Source organism: Solanum pennellii, chromosome 9 (assembly GCF_001406875.1).
Source record: "Solanum pennellii chromosome 9, SPENNV200".
NCBI lineage: Eukaryota > Viridiplantae > Streptophyta > Magnoliopsida > Solanales > Solanaceae > Solanum > Solanum pennellii.
Genome location: NC_028645.1, coordinates 74,645,736 through 74,663,770, shown reverse-complemented (window position 1 = coordinate 74,663,770; position 18,035 = coordinate 74,645,736). Strand labels below are relative to the sequence as shown.

Genomic DNA, 18,035 nt, shown 5'->3' with positions numbered 1-18,035 from the left:
TAATTGTACTCCAAAGTAATTTTTTGTTATTTCGCTTTTCTCCGGTTGAATCTCGCTCGCCACTCTCGCTTTATACAAACGCAAATATATAAAATTCGTTTTTGTTTGTATAAAATGATTTTTTTGTATATATACATATATTTTCCTTTCTCTTTTCCCCTCTCCCAGATCTCGCTCTCCACTCTCCCAGATCTCGCTCGCTCACTCGTCTCTCTCACTTTATACAAAAATGCAAATGTATAAAATATATTTGTGTTTGTATAAAGCGAGAGAAAATTGTATATATACATATATTTTCGTTCTCTTCGCTCCCCTCTCCTAGATCTCGCTCGCTACTCTCCCATATCTCGCTCGCTCACTCCCTCTCTCACTTTATACAAACACAAATGTATAAATTGTGTTTGTGTTTGTATAAAGCGAGAGAAAATTATATATACAAATATAAATGCATATATTCGTTATATACACTTATGATTATACAAATACGATCTTTTCCTGCCCAATCTTCTTTTATCTTCCCCTCTTTCTCTCTTTATACAAACATATATTATACAATTGATCATTTGTATATGTTTACCAAAACAGATTATACAACTGCTTTCTTTTGTATGTGTATAGCGAAATTATACAATTGTTTATATATATATATATGTGTGTGTGTGTGTGTAGCGAAATGATACAAAAGAAAATTACATGGGATGACAAACTATACTAAGTAATTAATTAATAAGGGTATAGTTTAATTTATTTACTCTCAATAATAATAGTTTCATTTTTTGGTCATAATTAATGGGACCCACCACCTATTTGTAACTCTAAAAAACTTATTTACGATTTTATATATAATTTTATATATAATCAATTTTATCTTTCTTATCCCCATTATATATCTTTCTCATAAAATCACTCCTCCACTCTATTTTGAATTTCAAATTTCATAAATTTTCACGTACTTCCTTCTGTCTTGCTCTCAATTTTCGCAGGTAACCATGAATCTATTTTTATTTTATTTTTCCTTTATCAACAATTGTATATGTGTTATGCTTCCTAATTTTTCATATTCTTTTTTTTTTAAATCTTTCTTTCTCATATTACAAGTTGTTCAAAATCAGAATAAAAGATTCATCTCAATCTGTAAGAATTACCTGTTTGAATGTTATGTATATAGTTGTTTGTACAATGAATTATTATATACAAAACTGATCAAGGTATTTTGTATTGTTATATTCGTATTTAAAGTTTTTTTTATATTCCACTAGTTATATATGTATATAAGTAATTTACTTTTAAAAAATAATACAATTATTTATATAATAATCTATTTCAAATCACAACTTTTTTGTGTTTTACGTTATTATAGACAAAACTGCTTGAGGGATTTGTGTATATACAAGTACTATATTGATATTTTTATTTTATACATATACAATTACTTATATATGTATATAATAATTAATTTAATACAAATCAAACAATTTATATTCATTTTATTTACATTTGTATATAAATTTATTTGTACATATACAATTTTTTGTATATTTCTATATTCATTTTATTTACATCCGTATATAAACTTTCTTTATATATATACAATTTTTTTATTCAACTAGATGTATATCCATATAAGTAATTACTTTAAAAAATCTGGTACAATTATTCGTATAACAATTTGTTTTAAATCATAATTTTTTTATATTTTACATTATTATATATAACTGCTTGAGGAATTTGTGTGTATATGTATATAATAATTACTTTACAATTTGGTGCAAATTAAACAATTTACATTCAATTTATTTACATTCGTATATAAACTTTATATACATTAAAAAGTTTAGTTTTCTAGAAACAAGTTCGTATGAATTTGTAGTCGCAATAGAATTTATTTTTGAAAAAATACTTGATCTTGAATGTTTAGCTTAAATTATGGGATTATGTAAATGTTTGTTACCATATTTAGGGCTATTGTTACTATTTAATGACAAAGTAAAACATAGTACAAATTTTAAAAAAAGACATTTTATTCAAAATAAAAAGCTAACTAACAAACTATATTATACCCATAAAATGTAATTATGTAAACTATACCTATATAATGTTATTTTATAAATTCAGTTTGTGATATATGAAATTTCCCATGATACAACTGCTTTCTTTTGTATATGTATAGCGAAATATACATATTTATGTTTGTTATGGAGCGTAATTATGAAAACTATAATTATAACATACAAGTATGATTTTTATGTTAATTATACGTGAAAGTTACTATTTTTTTCTAAAAAAAAATCAAAACTAAATCAAGTTTTGACAATATAAAATAAACTAAAAATCAATTTATTTAATCAATTTTATTACATTTTTCAATCTAAATAATTTTTATTTGAACCGTGAACACCCCTCCCTTTTCTTGTTTCAAAATTTCAAATCTCATATTTTAAAAATATCTCTAAAATCATCTTTGCAGGACATCTCTTTTTTTTTACACGAATAATTTATAAAACTTGAATTATTATTTTTTTCTCAAATGATTTTTTATTTTTTTAAAAAACAAATAGAAAGTTGGAAACATATTCTGCAAATAGAAAATGTCGTCTTCTTCTTAGTCGAAAAATGAACAGATTACAAGCTCTGAACTGAAAATCTCTCATTAAACAAATTGAACTGCCGTTAATTACTATTATATATAACCGCTCCGCAACCGTTTTTCCCTTCACAAATCCCCAAAATACTCTCTCTAAGAAGAACCCATTGAGCTTCCAAGAATTCATCAATGGCGTCCACTGTTAATCTTTTCATCTTCCTCATTTCCATTTTCATCTGTACTGCAAACCCAATGTTCTGTTCAACATCAGAATCTCGTCGTCACCTCCTGCAAACTCCATCTCTATCACCACTTCCGTTGGCAGTCATTCTCTCAAATCTTGGATTCAATGACCTTGCTGATGCTTCTCTCAATTCCTCCATCTCCACCGTTAATTTCCCACTTACCATTTTTGCCCCAACTGATTCCTCCCTCCTCACTTGCCCTTCTTGCTCTATTCCCCTTCTTCTTCAAGAACACTCTGTTCTTGGTCTCTACTCGTTTCACTTCCTCCGGAGTTTAGCATTTGGTACAAAGATTGAAACTTTAGCCCCAACTCGATGTCTCACGATTACCCCATCTCGATTCGGAAATTCCTCAAAGGAAGTGTTCGTTAATGGGGTGGAAATTACTAAACCGGATATGTTCAACAATGGGTTCTTCATTGTTCACGGTATACAGGGGTATGTCTCTCATCTTTCTTCAATTTCTTGCAGAATTGAGAGTATGACTAGTTTATCCTTCCCGTTTCTTCCGCCGCCTACGGCAGCGTTTGCTGCCACGCGCTTGATGTTAAAAGATGTAATGGGTCGTTTGCGTACTGGTGGTTATACTTTGGTGGCACTTGCTATGAGGGTTAAGTACCCTGAACTAGCAGATTTGAAATCAATGACTGTTTTTGCAATGGATGATTTGTCTATATTTGGTGTCGGAATTGGGCATGAGTATGTTTCAAATCTTGGGTTTCATATTGTACCTAATAGGCTGTTAATGGCGTCGGAGTTAGCTGAATTGGCTCCTAATACAGAGCTGATGACAATGGACAAAGAGGGGAAATTGGTGGTGACTACTGCAGGTGGCAATGGTCCTTTGGTTCCAATGAGGATCAATTATGTTAAAGTCAAGGATTATGATCTTGTTTACAATAAAAGGATTGTGGTTCATGGACTCTCAACGCCATTTCCGCGTATTCATCTTCATGATCCTTCTGCTGATGTATCCATAAGAATTTCAGATGGATCCTTAGGTCAATGAAGAAATATCATTGGTACTGTGAAATGATGGGGGCATCAATGTAAAGGAGAAAAGATCATCCTTACTATAGATTTTTACAGAAATATAATGCCCAATTTGTTCTTTTCTTGTTGTTGATTGTTCATCCTGATTTTTACTTCTTTTCATCGAAACATGTTACTTTTATCGTTGACGTGTGACTAAGCCAAATTATTACTTGAGCTTCTGTTTGATCGTAGATTTTAAAGTTGAAACTTGAAACTACGTTTGAGCCTGCATGGTCCAACTTAACATGTAATAGCATTAATTAACTTATTCCGACTTTTAAACCTATCCAAAAATGATGTTCAAGAATTGAGCATACATCATTAATATGGATATTTGCACTATATGGCCTTTTAGACGCGAGTTGCCTTAGTGGTTAGTTATAAACTGGGTTAAAAAAAATAACGTTATTGGTATAAATTCCCCTACTTTAAAGTCCTAATAATTCATTCTCTGCCGCGAAGGAAATAAAAAATAGGTCTTTGACTAAAATATAGAAACTTGAAAATAATAATTATTGTTTCTAAATTAATAAATTGTATTTGAAAATTAAAGTGATGTTTTTAAGAATTGACCTCGATTTTCGAGAGTGTTTTAGAGTGAAAAGAATAACATTTTTTAATGTGTTCTTTTTCAAATTCCAGAATTCAGCTTTATTATTCTTATCCATAAATAAATATGACTCTTAACTTGGCTTAATCGAAATAATTATATCCTTTAATTTTCAGTGCGCACAAATAGATATTTAAACTTATATAAAACTGAACAAGTAGACACACATGTCCTGCCAGAAATAATACAAGTAGGATGCAGGAGCGACTCAAGCGTATTCATGGCCTAAAGCAAAAATCAAATGGGGCAGTAAACTTAAATTATTAATAATTTTTATATAATTTATTTCTTTTAGTTTTCACCACATAATATAACCATTCTAATTTTAAATTATTTTTCATAAGATATAGTACTCAAAATATGTAATTTTCTTCTAATAATTCCTTCATTTTTCATGAAATGTTTATTTTTTCTACAAGTAGCATTCATATTTGTTAAAAAATAATAACTTATAGCATATTATTATAAAAAAAAAATGAGGCCCTTTAAATTTAGGGACCTAAGGCACATGTATTTTTTTAACACTGTCGAGCCACCCCTGGTATGATGTCACGTAGAACACAAAATTGTTATATAAGGTGTCATATAGGACAAATGTGTTCATTTATTCAATTTTATACAAGTTTAAATGCATACTTGTGCACACCCAAAATTAAAGATCATAATTGTGAGTTAAAGCCAAGTTATGAATCATATTTATATATTATATCTTATTTTTATGATCAAACATAATTTTCAAAATTAAAATTAAAAAAAAAGTAAAATACTAAAGGACAAATGGCCACTAAGTTCTTGCACTATGCTTTCATTAATATAAAATGTTCAAACTTCATTAGAAATTTTACCAAAACTATTTATAGTGAGATCCATTATTTTTTTCTCCAAAAGCTTAATAGTAATTAATCCTTACATTGAGATATGTATTGGTAAATAAAATTAAAAAATGAACTAATATACATCATTACCTGATTTCTATCACTTTATAAGTAGTTGGCACAATGATATGGTAGATTCTTATACTTGTATCAGTTTGTATTATGCAATCTTTTACTTAATATTTTGTCAACTGAACCCTTATACTCAACTTAACACAATATATTAAATCCCTCTAACCATTGACCATCCTTATGTGATATTAATATGGATGAGTTGGCAAGAGAGTGTAGTCACACGCCTGTAAAGGCAAGTGAACATGATATTTAAAATTTTAACTTTTACTTTTAAATTATTAAAATTATTTTAAAAAAAAGAAAATAATAAATGTAAAAAGGGAAAAACTCAACTTCTTCCCCACACTACTATTCTTTCAGCCACCCCAACCATTTTTCTTTCTTATTATCCACACCCTATATTATTTATTTCATTTTTCTTTTACTTCTTTCTTCTTTTCCCCATCCATTCCTATTTTTTCCTCTTCAATCATCACTTCCCTATTCTTCCCCCACCCATCCCTATTTTTTCTGCCTTACTTGCTTCTTTCCAACTTCTTTCTTGTTTTTATTTTTGTTTTTTGTTTTTTGTTATCCTAAATAAAAATGAAATTGAGAATTCTTCTTTTGAACGTAATAAGCAAAAAAAAAATAATCAGAAAATTAGTGGAATAAATATAGTTGTTAATATCTCTAATGAGTAATTTGACCTCTTTTGTTGTCAAAATTACTCATGTGTAAGCAATTTGGGGTGTGAAATAGTAGTTAACATTGGATTATGAAAGGTTTGGTCAGATCTGGTTGTTAGGTGGCTTAAGTTGTTATTAGTGGTTGTTAGGTGGCTTAGGTTGTTGTTACTTTGATTTCGCTGGCAAAAATGGCGATGACGCCGGCAAAAATGGAGACGATGCCGGCAAAAATGAGACAATGCAATGGCTCCATCGATTTCTCCGACATCGACGATATCCTCACCTTCTCCGACTAGTTTGTATTGCTATCCATGCCGAAAAATCGAAAATGCTATGTTGGATTTTACAGTTGGATTTTAATGAATTTTACGACGCCGGCGATGACTTCCGTTCGGTGGTGGTCAAATAGGGAAAATAGGGAGGATGAGAGATGCCAATAATAGATTAAAATGTTATTATTCTATATTTTATTAAATAATTTTGGTTAAGAATTTTTAATATAGTTATGAAATAATTATGATGTGGCATATATGACATGTCAATTAAATAAAACAGAGTAAGCTACACACATGGTTGGAGGGGCTTAAAAATTTCATTTTGGTGAAGTTTTAGGGTTCAGTTAACAAAATATTAAATAGATGAGTCCCTAATAAAAATTGATACAAGTATAAGGATCCATCAGACCATTCCGTCTAAATAGTTTGTTTATAGATTAATATAATTTATTATAAAATATAGGATGCAATAAGTATCTGAATGATTTTATAAACACAAAAAAGTAACGGAAGCGCCATAACAATTAACAGGTAAATTTGAGGGCAAACCCAAATAGTAAAATACACGATTTTGTCGGGAATTGGTTAAAGCTGAGGAAACAAAAAGATGATAGCAACTCAGAGTCTCTCCTCCTCCGTTCTACTGCCGCTGCTTTGCCTTACACCGCCGGTCCACCGCCGCGTCGCTCGTTCTCAACTTTCCGATATTGAGTTCTCGTCGAAACTTCCGTCAATTACTTCCCTTTCCTCTCACAAATTTTGTAAACGTACAAGGACTAGTACAGTTCGTGGAATCAATTCCAATGACCCAAAAGAGTCGGCGTTCTTCAACGAAAACGGAGTGGTTGAAGATATGGATAGCTATCTCAATTATCTTTCCCTAGAGTATGATTCTGTATGGGACACCAAACCCTCCTGGTAATTCCTTTTTTCCCCTTTTTTATGTTTTGCATTTGCCTTTGTTTATCTATTCACTCACTGTTTGGAATGTACGGGTTTAGCTTGTACTACTGCATTTTGTTGCTATTCATCCATGCTAGTAACCATATTATTGCTTCTGTAGTTGCTTTGTTCTTCAACTTTTATTACTATATGATGTGTTGCATAGTAGCAAGAATTGTACTCGTTGACCCATAAGTCGCACAAATTATTTGTGATATGAATTGTGTGTGTTACTACTAGTGGTGCCAGCTTGGGTCTAGTCCATCATGTGAAATGTTGGATATTGATTTGGGTCATGGATCAGCCATGTGAACTGAACTGATGCGGGCCGTTTGAAAGAGATAATACCAAAGGAGGTTAGCGAGAAAGTTACTCAATTTCCTAATGAAAACTACCACAAAGATAAAAAAGTGAGTATGTGATAAGTTTTTCTATTGGTAGTTTTTCTAAGACCTCTTTTATAATATATCTTCTCCAACAGAAGAGCAAAAGAGGGTGAATAAGAAAATATTCTTGTTTTGCTAAACACAAACACACAATAATATTAGGACAACTAGTTTGTGGAATCAAAGCTTTGTTCAATGAGTTCTACTACAACCATCCACATTGAGTTTTATCCAATAATATCTTCAATGAAACTACTTTCCTATCTTTAAAGATTAGAGCTCTCGTTGGATATTAATCTGATGGACTCCCATATTTCAGAGTTAAGAAGAAGAAGAACAAATTCATCATTGATGTCCAGTTACTACTGTGAGCCTTTTTTGGTGATTAGCATCCAGCTACTTAGATGTGTCTCATACCATCGGTAGCAATGATACTCACCAGAATACTCTTTTTTGGTGTACTCAAATGTCTTTAAAGGTTAATTTTATCAATCTTCACAATGTTATTGAGGCTAAGGTTTATGTCCTCGTCCGTGTAATTAAAATTTTGGTAAATATACAGTTTAAGAGTCTCGCCCCATCAGTTAGATGGACCTATGGAGAAAAAAAAATTATATAAAAAAAATTGCTGTTAAAATATACATTTCTGAATGTCTAACAATGAATGTGCAACCAATTTTACTTGAGAAAAGCAATTGAAAGCAATGTCTACGTCATTAGAGTATGCTACCTGATTCAAAAATAAATAAAAATCTACGTCATACACCAATTGAAAGCAATGTCCGTTTTACATGAATAATATATTAATTCAAAGACCTAAGCTAAAAGATTATGACAATATAAGTTTCATGCTAAAATTTCACACGAATAATATCCATATGTTAAATACTTAAATTACAGTTGCACTTTTTCAGAAAAATTGACCAAAATTTCAGTCAACTTCAAAAATTCATAGAGGCAACCGAAATGTGAGCAATCAATGCAGAGGCTACTGTAATCTGATTTCTGGAAATAACTCGTTTGGAATTTTTGGCATGAAACTTATTTTTTCAGATTCTCCTTGTTTAGGGCTTTCCATGATATATTATTCATGTAAAATGGATTTAAAATGAGTGAGAATGCTTCAAAAGATACACAAATGAAGTTAAGAATCAATTAGATAGAAGTATTTAAGAACTGATAAAGTTTTTGAATATTTGTCAAAATAGTTTTATGAATTGTGTACTGAAAAGGGCATTATTATTAGGCAATTAACTATTTCTCATACACCTCAACAAATTGATGTTGTTGAAAGAAGGCACTATCAAATAAATAAGGAGCAAGAACAATGAATCGTGTACCTTAAAATCAGAGTGGAAATAGTTGATCTTGCTACCAAAAGAATCACCCCGATTTTTCTTTGAATCTCTTGCAAACAAAGTTTTGATTCTACAAACTAGATGTTCTAATGTTATTGTGTGTTTCTGTTTAGTAAAAGGAGGATTTTTTCTTCTTCACGCTCTTTAGTTCTTTTGATAGAGTAAGATATATATAAGAGAGGACTTAGGGTGTTGGGTCAACTTATTTTTTAGTGGCTTTTGGCTTTTAAGTTATTTTTGGTTTGGGAAGTGTTTGAAGAACACAAAAAGTGTTTTGAAGCACTTTCTTTGAAGTTGAAAAGTACAACAAAAAGCCAAAAGTCAAAAGTTGGGTGTTCCCAACTTTTGACTTTTAACTTAAGCCACTTAAAAAATATAGGCAATCCAAACACCTCCTTATTTTAACTATCAATCGAAAAACTTTTCAAGTTTCCACTTTTTAATCTCTGTCTTGTAATTCTATTTAGGAAATTGAATAACTTCCTGCATAACCTCATTTGGTATTCTCTCTTTCAAATGGGTCGGATCGGATCAATTTACATGGGTGGCCCATGATCCAAATCAATATACAACATGATGTTTCTTGTACTTCCATTATCGTATTATTTTGTTCTAGTTACTGTTCGATATATTTTGTGATGCTTTCACTTCTGTTTATTCTCTTTCTGGACTGTTCTCTTGAGTCGAGGGTCAGAAACAATCTCTCTACCTCTGAGTTAGGGGTAAGATCTGCATAAACTCTAGCCTCTCCAGTCCCTACTTTGTGGAACTACACTGGGTATGTCGCTGTTACTGTTGCTGCTGCCTCTATTGTTGTTGTTGGTGAATTAACTGGGAATCATTTGTACCAACTTAAGTCTCTGCTGGGAACCCCATTTATATAAACTGGTTTTGCCAGCCAAATTGATTCTCAGCTGAACGTGAGTGAGCTGTGATAATAACATTCTACAAGTTTTGCCATTGAAGGAGGCAGATTATAATTTTTACTCGGTGGGAATGCACATCCATCAACTGCATTCCTTCCTCCTCGTGGCTATAGGTCAAATGGAAGGCAGTGAGTAAACAAAGATGAACTGCCATCGTTTACATCAGCTACTACAACAGGATTATCAAAGGTGAAAAGCTACTGCTAAGAAGCACTGAGATAGGTTGGGACTCCAAGCACAAAAAGGCTAAGAAAGTATGTGCTTTGATAAAGGAAGGCGTAAATAAAGAAAAAATAAAATTTATACATAATATTTACTGAACATATATACATTATGTGTGTATCAGATGTACACATCTTAGGGCGTAAGCACCTGAACTGAACGCTGCCTAAGCAAGAGATGGCACTCAACCTTTTGACATCTAGTCTCTGGGTTTAATCGAGCCTTTGACAACAATGCAATTGAACATGGAACCTTTCGTTGTTTGTTCCACTAGGACTAGTTATTATATTTTCTCCCCTTCATCTGCACTTTAACATGTTTAATCCCAATGAATTTGGTGAATGATCAGAGTTCTCTGCAGCTACAATGCTTTCTGCAAATTCTAAGTACTCTTTTCATAGTAGGTGTCAACCTTGGACAATAACTCTTACTGGAACAGTGATAATTAGCTTGAGCTGGCTGATTCTGCACTCGGCTGTAGCCACTGCAGTAGTGATGACTACAATTGCAGCATGGTGGTACATCTTTCTTTATTCTTACCCCAAGGTAAACCATTTTTAGTTTGTATTATCTAATACCAGATTTGATGCATTTTCTCTAATCATGGTATGACTACATGGTACACAAGCTAAATTTGCTAAATGCGCCAAATTCATTGATGTCTTTTCTTTAATCATTGACCTATGCTTGGAGATACTGTGAACGAGGGTTAGTGTAGGTTGTCATCTCTGTCGCGCAATTACAGTAGTAACTTAATCCATTTAATGATAAAATGAGTCCAACTTCTTTTGGTCTGACTAAGATTCAGTGGACAGTTACCTGGTAAGGTAGAATGCATCACTAGCCAAGATGTGCAAGCTGACCTGGAACCATTGTTCTAAAGAAAAAAAGATATTGCTTCTCTTCGTGTGGACTAAAATATGATTCAATATCTTATCCTTCCACATTTCTATACACCTATCTGAAGGATTTTACATTTGTTCGTGATATAATTGGTATTGGATATATGCTGCAAAGGCTGTGCAGCAGCTAATCTTGAATTGCTACCAAAAAGGAAAAGAGATCTGAATATCTAAATGCACTCACTATGAGGTAGCAAGTAAATGGATTTTCACGTTTGTTCAATAACATAATTCAGCATCCTCTGATGTCTTTCTCAATATCTTTTCCTAGGGGTGAGGGTCAATAAATTTGGAGATGTTCTTGGGCAACAATATACTGTTAAGAGTGGCGTGGGGATTGTTGTTTGCAGCAATGCATGCATATCTTATATCCAATGTTGTTTTGATCTATATGTTTATAATTCAGTTACAGCATGTGATGACAAATTAAGTTTCTTTGAACAAAGTTGCAGTGGATCAATCTTACACTATCCGTGATACTTCTAAGTGGTTACTTTTGAATTTTGGCTTTATAAGATCACTTATCTGCTTAAGTGGAGACAGCAGAGATGTCATTTGGTTTTCAATTGCAATTGACGCCTTTGTTATAGCCCTAACCAAGATGTCTATGAAGCCAGCCTGCAGCAGTACAGATATACTAAGTTACTTTGAGCTTCTAAGGAGATGTTTCTACTTAAATGACCAATAGTTTTTAGCTTCCAGGAGATTTTTTTCCCCTTAAAAAACTTTACTGGTAACGCTCCTTCATCATGTAAAGGTGAAAGCAGTTGCACTGGGTTGATTGCTACTGCTCTGCAGGCATATTCAGACATGATTGCAGAGAGAAGAAAGAGTGTGATAAACGGTCTAGAAGATACACCAGTAATGTTACGCCTCTTGGGCAACAATACTCTGTTAGGTGGTGGGTGAGGATGGTTGTTTGTCTTATATCCATGTTGCTTTGATGAGTTTGATGTAAATGTTTATAGTTCAGCCGTGTTTAGCATGTGATTACGAACAAGATTTTCATCGAACAAACTGCAGTGGATCGATGTTGCAATGGACCATTGTTTAGTAGATACAGTAGAGGTGTCATTGTATGCAGTTTTTAATTGTAGTCGAGTACTTCCGGTCTATACCCTCCTAACCAAAGTGCAGCAGACTTTGATCTTCTAAGGATATGATGCTAATTGTTAAGTGACCCGTAAACTTTAGCCTCTAGATTTTTTATTCTCGAAAGCATTGTTTACTGGCAACACACCTTTCAGATAAAGTTGGAAGCACTAGCACTGAATTGATTGTTCACACTCCACAGGCATATTCAGATATGATTGAGGAGAGAAGAAAGAGGGTGACAAACGGTCTAGAAGATACATATGGAGATAGGAAAAGGCAGTAACGGAAGGAGCAGGAGCAACGCTGCGTGCATACCGAGGTGACGTATATTCATTTCACAATGTTTGCATTTCAAAACTGCGAGTCTAAGGACCCAATAGAGTGATCAATGTAGCTCAACTTTCTGCGCTTGCTGTAAATGTCAAACCCCCGGAGAACTCTTCATATGAATGAAAACAACACATTCTATTCATATATTTTAACTTATCTTACATTAATAAATGCTTACCCTCAGTATTCTGGAGGAATGGCACCATCTAGTTTCTCACATATAAAAAATAAAATACAGTTGCCAGTTTTTTGCAACTTGATAACGCAACATCTTCTGGCATCAATTTCCGGAGTATGCAGATAACTGCACTATTCATAAACACACAGGACTCATTGCCATATTTTACGCCCCTCTGCGACAGCCAAATTACACAATGTAACGTAATGCAAGCGAACATCCCTGGGCAAAAACCTATAAATTATGTAAACCATGTGAGATAGTTCGAAAAATCTTGAATTATGGACCTTCAAAGAAATGAAACTATAGACTTTGACGTATAGATACTCCATCTTTTGTGTGAAATTATTTTGCTTACATAGAAAGAAGAATAAGAGTGCAACTGAACGGATGACTCTTTCCATTACATTCAACTCAATCTACCAGACAAAGGACCACTTTGGATTCAAGGCTGCCTAGATATTGGGAAAAGCCAAAGTTAACAAGTGAAAAGTATATAAATGACATGTGATTTAAGCACTTCTTGTTACTAAAAACTCACATGTTAATAAAATTTTGACGTTCCAATCTCCAAAAGTTAATATCAATCTTAAGTACACAAAGATCGTGTATTTGTAGGATAGAATGAACCTACCACAGTTGAGGATATTCGTTAGTCTTGGACCCAGACCCTCACTGTCCTGTCATTATCTAGTCCAGCTGAGAGAATCATGTTTTCTATGGGGTGGCAACACACTGAAATGACGGTATCAGTATGCCCTTCAAATTTCTGCAGCAAGTTTTTCCCTTGCAAATCCCATACGTAGACACATTGATCTTCTGAGCCACTCACAATATACTTCCCATTTGTGACTGAAAACGTGGAAGTTATGCAGTACACTCTGTTCACATGGCCTGCGTAGCTTTTTATGAATTTTCCAGTAGAATAATTCCATAGCTTCTGTACTCAAGAACAATCACAAAAAGCCCAAGTTACAAGTCAGTCGTGCAGGAGAAGTGATATAATCAAATCAAGTCATGTTTTCCAAGCTTAAAAGGAAATGTATCATGAAATACTGAATTCTTTGAGTTGTTCAATACTACTAAACCAATAACAATGCCATCAATCCCAAACTAGACTTGCTACACAAAAGCAACACACCTAGTGTAATCACGGGTAATGCATATGCAGACCTAACCCTTAACTTGGGAGATAGACACGTTGTTTCTAATAGATCCTTGATTCAAGTAAAAGCAATACGAACCAGTTAGAAAAAAAGAAAACAACAAGAGTGAAGAAGCCAAGACAAAATGCTATAGAAAGCATGACAAAACATACTAAAAACCAGAACAGACACTACATCAAAACATTACTTCATTCGTATCCATTCTAATACAATACTTGTAATTACTTTGTGTTTTCCTGTTGGGCATTAGAGATCATCTAAACCTATGAGTTCTCTGAATTTCACACTTATCCGAAACCTAATGTAAGTGCAACAAAAGCAACTAAGCCCCAGTCCACATTGAGCTGCTGTTCGATTTTTATCACGAAAAACATTTCCTTTGAGGCCTACATATCAACTTCAGATAATACACATTAGAATATTTCTGAATACTTACAAGAGTATTATCTAGGGTGGCAACAAGAATAAACTTGCCATTAGGTGAAAACTTGGCAAAGGAAACTGCAGGAACCTTATCATCAATAAGAGTCTTGAGGCAAGCACCGGAAGCCATATCCCATATCTTACAAGACCCATCATGACTACCCGAAACAATCAAAGACCCGTCTTTGTTGAAATGAACCGAAGTAACTGGCATCGAATGTGCCTTAATCGCGTGGATTGGCTTGCCCGTTTTCACATCCCAGACCCGAAAAGTCTCATCAAACGAACCTGAAACTATGAGATTGGACTGAGGATTGAAATTAACGCAGAACACAAACCCAGTATGTCCCCGGAGAGTTTTGACCGACTCAGCTGTGCGTGCATTCCAAATACGAAGCGTACGATCGTCAGAGGCGGAGCATATGTAACTTGAATCAGACGACCATGATAGGTCGGAGACACCTTCTGAATGGCCGACGAGACGTGAAAGCTGAGTTAGGGTTTGGGTAGACCAGACGATTAGGGTTTTGTCCAAGGAGGCGGAAGCGAAGAGTTGTCCGTTATTGGCGAACTTCACGCAAGAGACGGCGCGTGTGTGTCCGGTCAGAACTTTTCTCTGGCGGTAGGGAAGGTAGGGTGGAGTCGTCGGTTGATTGTTGTTGTTGTTCGCCATCGGAATTTGGACTCCGGCCACGGCGTCACCACTACGCAACCCCTCGGCCTCAACTCTGTTTTTACACAGATTTGTTATCAGTTTTTGTTACGACTAACGAGTAGGAAAATCCATATACTAATTTAGTATACGTGTATAGTTTCTCCACGTTAATCAATAAAATTACACGTATAAGAAAAAACAAATTTATTAAATATATATATAAAAAGACTTGAATCGCATTTAATGGATTTAAACTTAAATACTATAGAAATTTTGAAGTCTAAACGATTTACAGGAAGGAGATAAATCTTTGATTTTTTTTGGCTACTTTTATTCGCGCAACAATATGCTCGCTTTTGTCCAATTTTTGATTAAAAATTTTCAAGTGAAAGTGAAAATAGGAGAAATTATTAAAAGGGGCATTGTCAATTGTTAATTTTGTAAATTTTTAAATAGGATTTACAAGCATGTAATATAGTATTAAGGGTTTATTTATTCGACATAATCACTCAAAAATAGCTTAATTATGTTTCATAGCTATAGTTTGTTAATTACGGTTCGTAGCTACGTGTTAGAGGGAGAGGGACGAGAGAGGCGAGCAGACAGGGCCGAGAGAGGAGAGAAGTCAATTGTATATGTATATATGTAAAATAATTGTATATATGTAATAAGTATATATATGTATTTGTATATCTTGCGAGCGAGAGGGGGAGGGGGGAAGGCGAGCAAGATTGGGAGAGAGCGGAGAGAGGCGAGCAAGATTGAGAGAAGACGGAGAGAAGCAGAGAGTGGAGAGAGGCGAAAAATGTATATGCATATCTATCAGATGAGAGAGCGAGATTGGGCAGAGAGTGGTGAGAGATTATCGTATTTGTAAATATATAATATGTATTCATGTATGTATAAGCGACGTAATTACAACTATAATTAAGTTATGAGCTGTAATTAATTCAAATTATAGCTATGTTACCTAATTAACTAATATATGTTTGCTTATTCGCATAATTTTTCATTTATTTATTTAGTTTGTTCAGTTGAGTTTATTTAGTTTTAGGATTCTTTTTCATAATTATATAGAAAAAAAATAATGTAGTTTTTAAGTTAAATTCGAAGTCCCAAGTTCCAAAAAAAAAATGAAGGAAAATTAATAACTTTTAATCTAATAAAACTGAATCTCAAAATAATTGAATGTTTTTCGTGTTGCCCTAGTTTGATATTGGCTAAGAGACTAATTGCCCTACTTATAAAATTTCATTTATAATTTGATAAAGAATAATAGTGAAAAATATGATTTAAATTGTATTCTTAAAAGTATTTTTTTTAAAAAATTAAAAATAGCACTGTCTCGATTAATAGGGTATAGTAATTCTTAAAAAATACTATGCAAAATCTCTCAATGAGAGTCCAGAACCCAAAGAACCATTTTTGTATACTTTTGAGTGATTTGCTCTTATTATATTGGTCGCCGCCATTGAGTAATTTTTATTCGAAGATGCACTCATTCCCTGAGATCAGCTTTGGCATGAATAAATACAAAGCTGAAGAGTTGTAAAAGTTTACATCCATTGTTGAAACGAAAGGTACATGAGCATGCCAAATATTACTGAGGAAGTGAAAGCAAATCTTAGCAGCGATTGGTTTTCTGAAACACAGGTAAAGCTAAGAAAAAGCAAGCACTTAACACGTATCATAATAACTCATCCCAGAACTAAAAGAGAGTTGTCTCTACATAAGATCAAATTCCACAAGATACAAACCAGGTCATCCAAATTCTTTTCCCCGTTGTGCGTGCAAGGCTTTGCAGTGCAGGGCAGGCCTTGACTCGGGCCACATCATGGACAGAATCAACATAAACGGAATAAAGAGAGTACTAATGGCAAATTAATATATATATATCTATATATATGCTGTGAAGGATTATCCCTTTATGCAGGCATTATTCTAAGCCTTTCCTCTGAGGTTTGAGAACCCCCAGAAGTACCCTCTTCTGCAAGTAGAGACTGCAAGTCACTGCCATTTGCAAGACTATTGAACTCCACAGCCTTGGATGGCATTGCTGGATAGCGTCGTTGGCAGAATGTCATCAGTCTTTTAACTGATTGCAGATACTTCCTAGTTGTCTCATCATTCATGATATGAGCAACACTGTTTGTGTAAATCTTCTCACGAGCTGACCGTTCATGAATACCAACCATAGTAACACCAATTGGCCAAGGTGCATTACCGATTGCCATCTTAATATACTGATCCATTGCAGCTAGATAGTCCCTCTTCATACAGCATTCAACAACCACAAGTAGTGCTTGCCTAATGTCATCAGGAAGTAACTAGATACACAAGAAGTAAACCATGACAAAATAAGCTTTTCATGCACAAGAAGTGATCTCAATAAGAATCTTCAAAGGGAAGATAAAAGAAACATATTGGATAAATGTTTTTCCAAAAATACGACAAGGGAAAGTAAAGATCTCATCATCAGAATAAGCTACAAGAAATTCCACTTTACTAGCATTTGGCTCAGATACGAACCTCTATGGACTGGGTGATATTTTAGTAGATAAACCATCAGAACTGCTACATAAATATTAGCTTTCCATGTGCATATCTTATATACCCCCTGTGTTCAGAGTTAGCTCAAAAACCTACCATTAGAAAATAGTTCGGTGATTACCATCTTTCTGCTCATAAATTTGGGCTGATGGACAAATAATTACGTTGAGATATACTTGGATTTACAAAAACTTGTGAATGACTTGTGGATTTTATTGAGTAAAGGGATGGTATGGGAGGTGTTGGTTTAGCATTCACTATAGTAACAATAAATCCTTTCACTACTACTATTACACCCGAATCCTGAGCAAGTTGGGATTGACTATATGAATTTTCTAGAACAGTCGGTCTGTTTAACCTGGGAACCAAATCCAACATCTGATCAAAATAGAAAATAACCTTGGCTTAACTCTAAAACTTTAGGCAAGCATTGAGAAGAGTATGTTATGTCCCACCAGCATCAAGAAGCATTGTGTCATCAACAACGTAGTGCTTATTTATCTCAATTATCAATGAATGATAGCTCTTCCTAATA

General features: G+C 33.7%; 4 protein-coding genes across 8 annotated transcripts in view; 2 read left to right on the top strand and 2 right to left on the bottom strand.

Moving 5' to 3' along the window:
• The first annotated feature begins 2,773 nt into the window (after positions 1-2,773).
• Positions 2,774-3,838, top strand: LOC107030695. The gene has a single exon (XM_015231960.2). The coding sequence runs from the start codon at positions 2,774-2,776 to the stop codon at positions 3,836-3,838; it is 1,065 nt and encodes a 354-aa protein (XP_015087446.1).
• Positions 3,839-6,859: 3,021 nt separating this feature from the next.
• LOC107031422 lies at positions 6,860-12,714 on the top strand. Of its 3 annotated transcripts, none has more exons than XM_015232783.2 (3): positions 6,860-7,285; positions 10,606-10,747; positions 11,902-12,159. In XM_015232783.2, the coding sequence occupies exons 1-3, from the start codon at positions 6,975-6,977 to the stop codon at positions 12,010-12,012; spliced, it is 564 nt and encodes a 187-aa protein (XP_015088269.1). In that variant the 5' UTR covers positions 6,860-6,974; the 3' UTR covers positions 12,013-12,159. The 3 variants fall into 3 exon arrangements, with proteins under 3 accessions (XP_015088269.1, XP_027775485.1, XP_015088268.1); XM_027919684.1 differs by lacking the exon at positions 11,902-12,159 and adding an exon at positions 12,351-12,487 and having other exon boundaries at positions 6,861-7,285; XM_015232782.2 differs by lacking the exon at positions 11,902-12,159 and adding an exon at positions 12,398-12,714 and having other exon boundaries at positions 6,864-7,285.
• Positions 12,620-15,109, bottom strand: LOC107031421 (COMPASS-like H3K4 histone methylase component WDR5B). 3 transcript variants are annotated; one of them, XR_003580365.1, is made up of 4 exons: positions 14,309-15,109; positions 13,248-13,646; positions 13,065-13,161; positions 12,620-12,940 (listed from the first exon to the last, which is right to left on the bottom strand). XR_003580365.1 is itself a non-coding variant. In XM_015232781.2 (3 exons), the coding sequence occupies exons 1-2, from the start codon at positions 14,966-14,968 to the stop codon at positions 13,359-13,361; spliced, it is 948 nt and encodes a 315-aa protein (XP_015088267.1). In that variant the 5' UTR covers positions 14,969-15,107; the 3' UTR covers positions 12,639-12,940; positions 13,341-13,358. The 3 variants fall into 3 exon arrangements, 1 of the variants encoding a protein (XP_015088267.1); XR_001458207.2 differs by having other exon boundaries at positions 13,341-13,646; positions 14,309-15,108; XM_015232781.2 differs by lacking the exon at positions 13,065-13,161 and having other exon boundaries at positions 12,639-12,940; positions 13,341-13,646; positions 14,309-15,107.
• Positions 15,110-16,496: 1,387 nt separating this feature from the next.
• The window catches only part of LOC107031563 (pre-mRNA-splicing factor 18), a 3,836-nt gene continuing 2,297 nt past the window's right edge, over positions 16,497-18,035 (bottom strand). The window contains exon 2 of the mRNA XM_015232980.2: positions 16,497-17,277. Within this exon, the coding sequence (XP_015088466.1) occupies positions 16,876-17,277 (402 nt within the window). The 3' untranslated portion in view covers positions 16,497-16,875. The remainder of the gene's footprint in view (positions 17,278-18,035) is intronic.

Coding starts and splice junctions, on each gene's coding strand:
- LOC107030695 (XM_015231960.2), top strand. CDS start 2,774: ATGGCGTCCACTGTTAATCTTTTCATCTTCCTCATTTCCATTTTCATC.
- LOC107031422 (XM_015232783.2), top strand. CDS start 6,975: ATGATAGCAACTCAGAGTCTCTCCTCCTCCGTTCTACTGCCGCTGCTT. Junction 7,286..10,605: donor TGGGACACCAAACCCTCCTG/GTAATTCCTTTT, acceptor TTTTCATAGTAG/GTGTCAACCTTGGACAATAA. Junction 10,748..11,901: donor TTCTTTATTCTTACCCCAAG/GTAAACCATTTT, acceptor ACTGCTCTGCAG/GCATATTCAGACATGATTGC.
- LOC107031421 (XM_015232781.2), bottom strand. CDS start 14,968: ATGGCGAACAACAACAACAATCAACCGACGACTCCACCCTACCTTCCC. Junction 13,647..14,308: donor CCACCCTAGATAATACTCTT/GTAAGTATTCAG, acceptor TCTTGAGTACAG/AAGCTATGGAATTATTCTAC.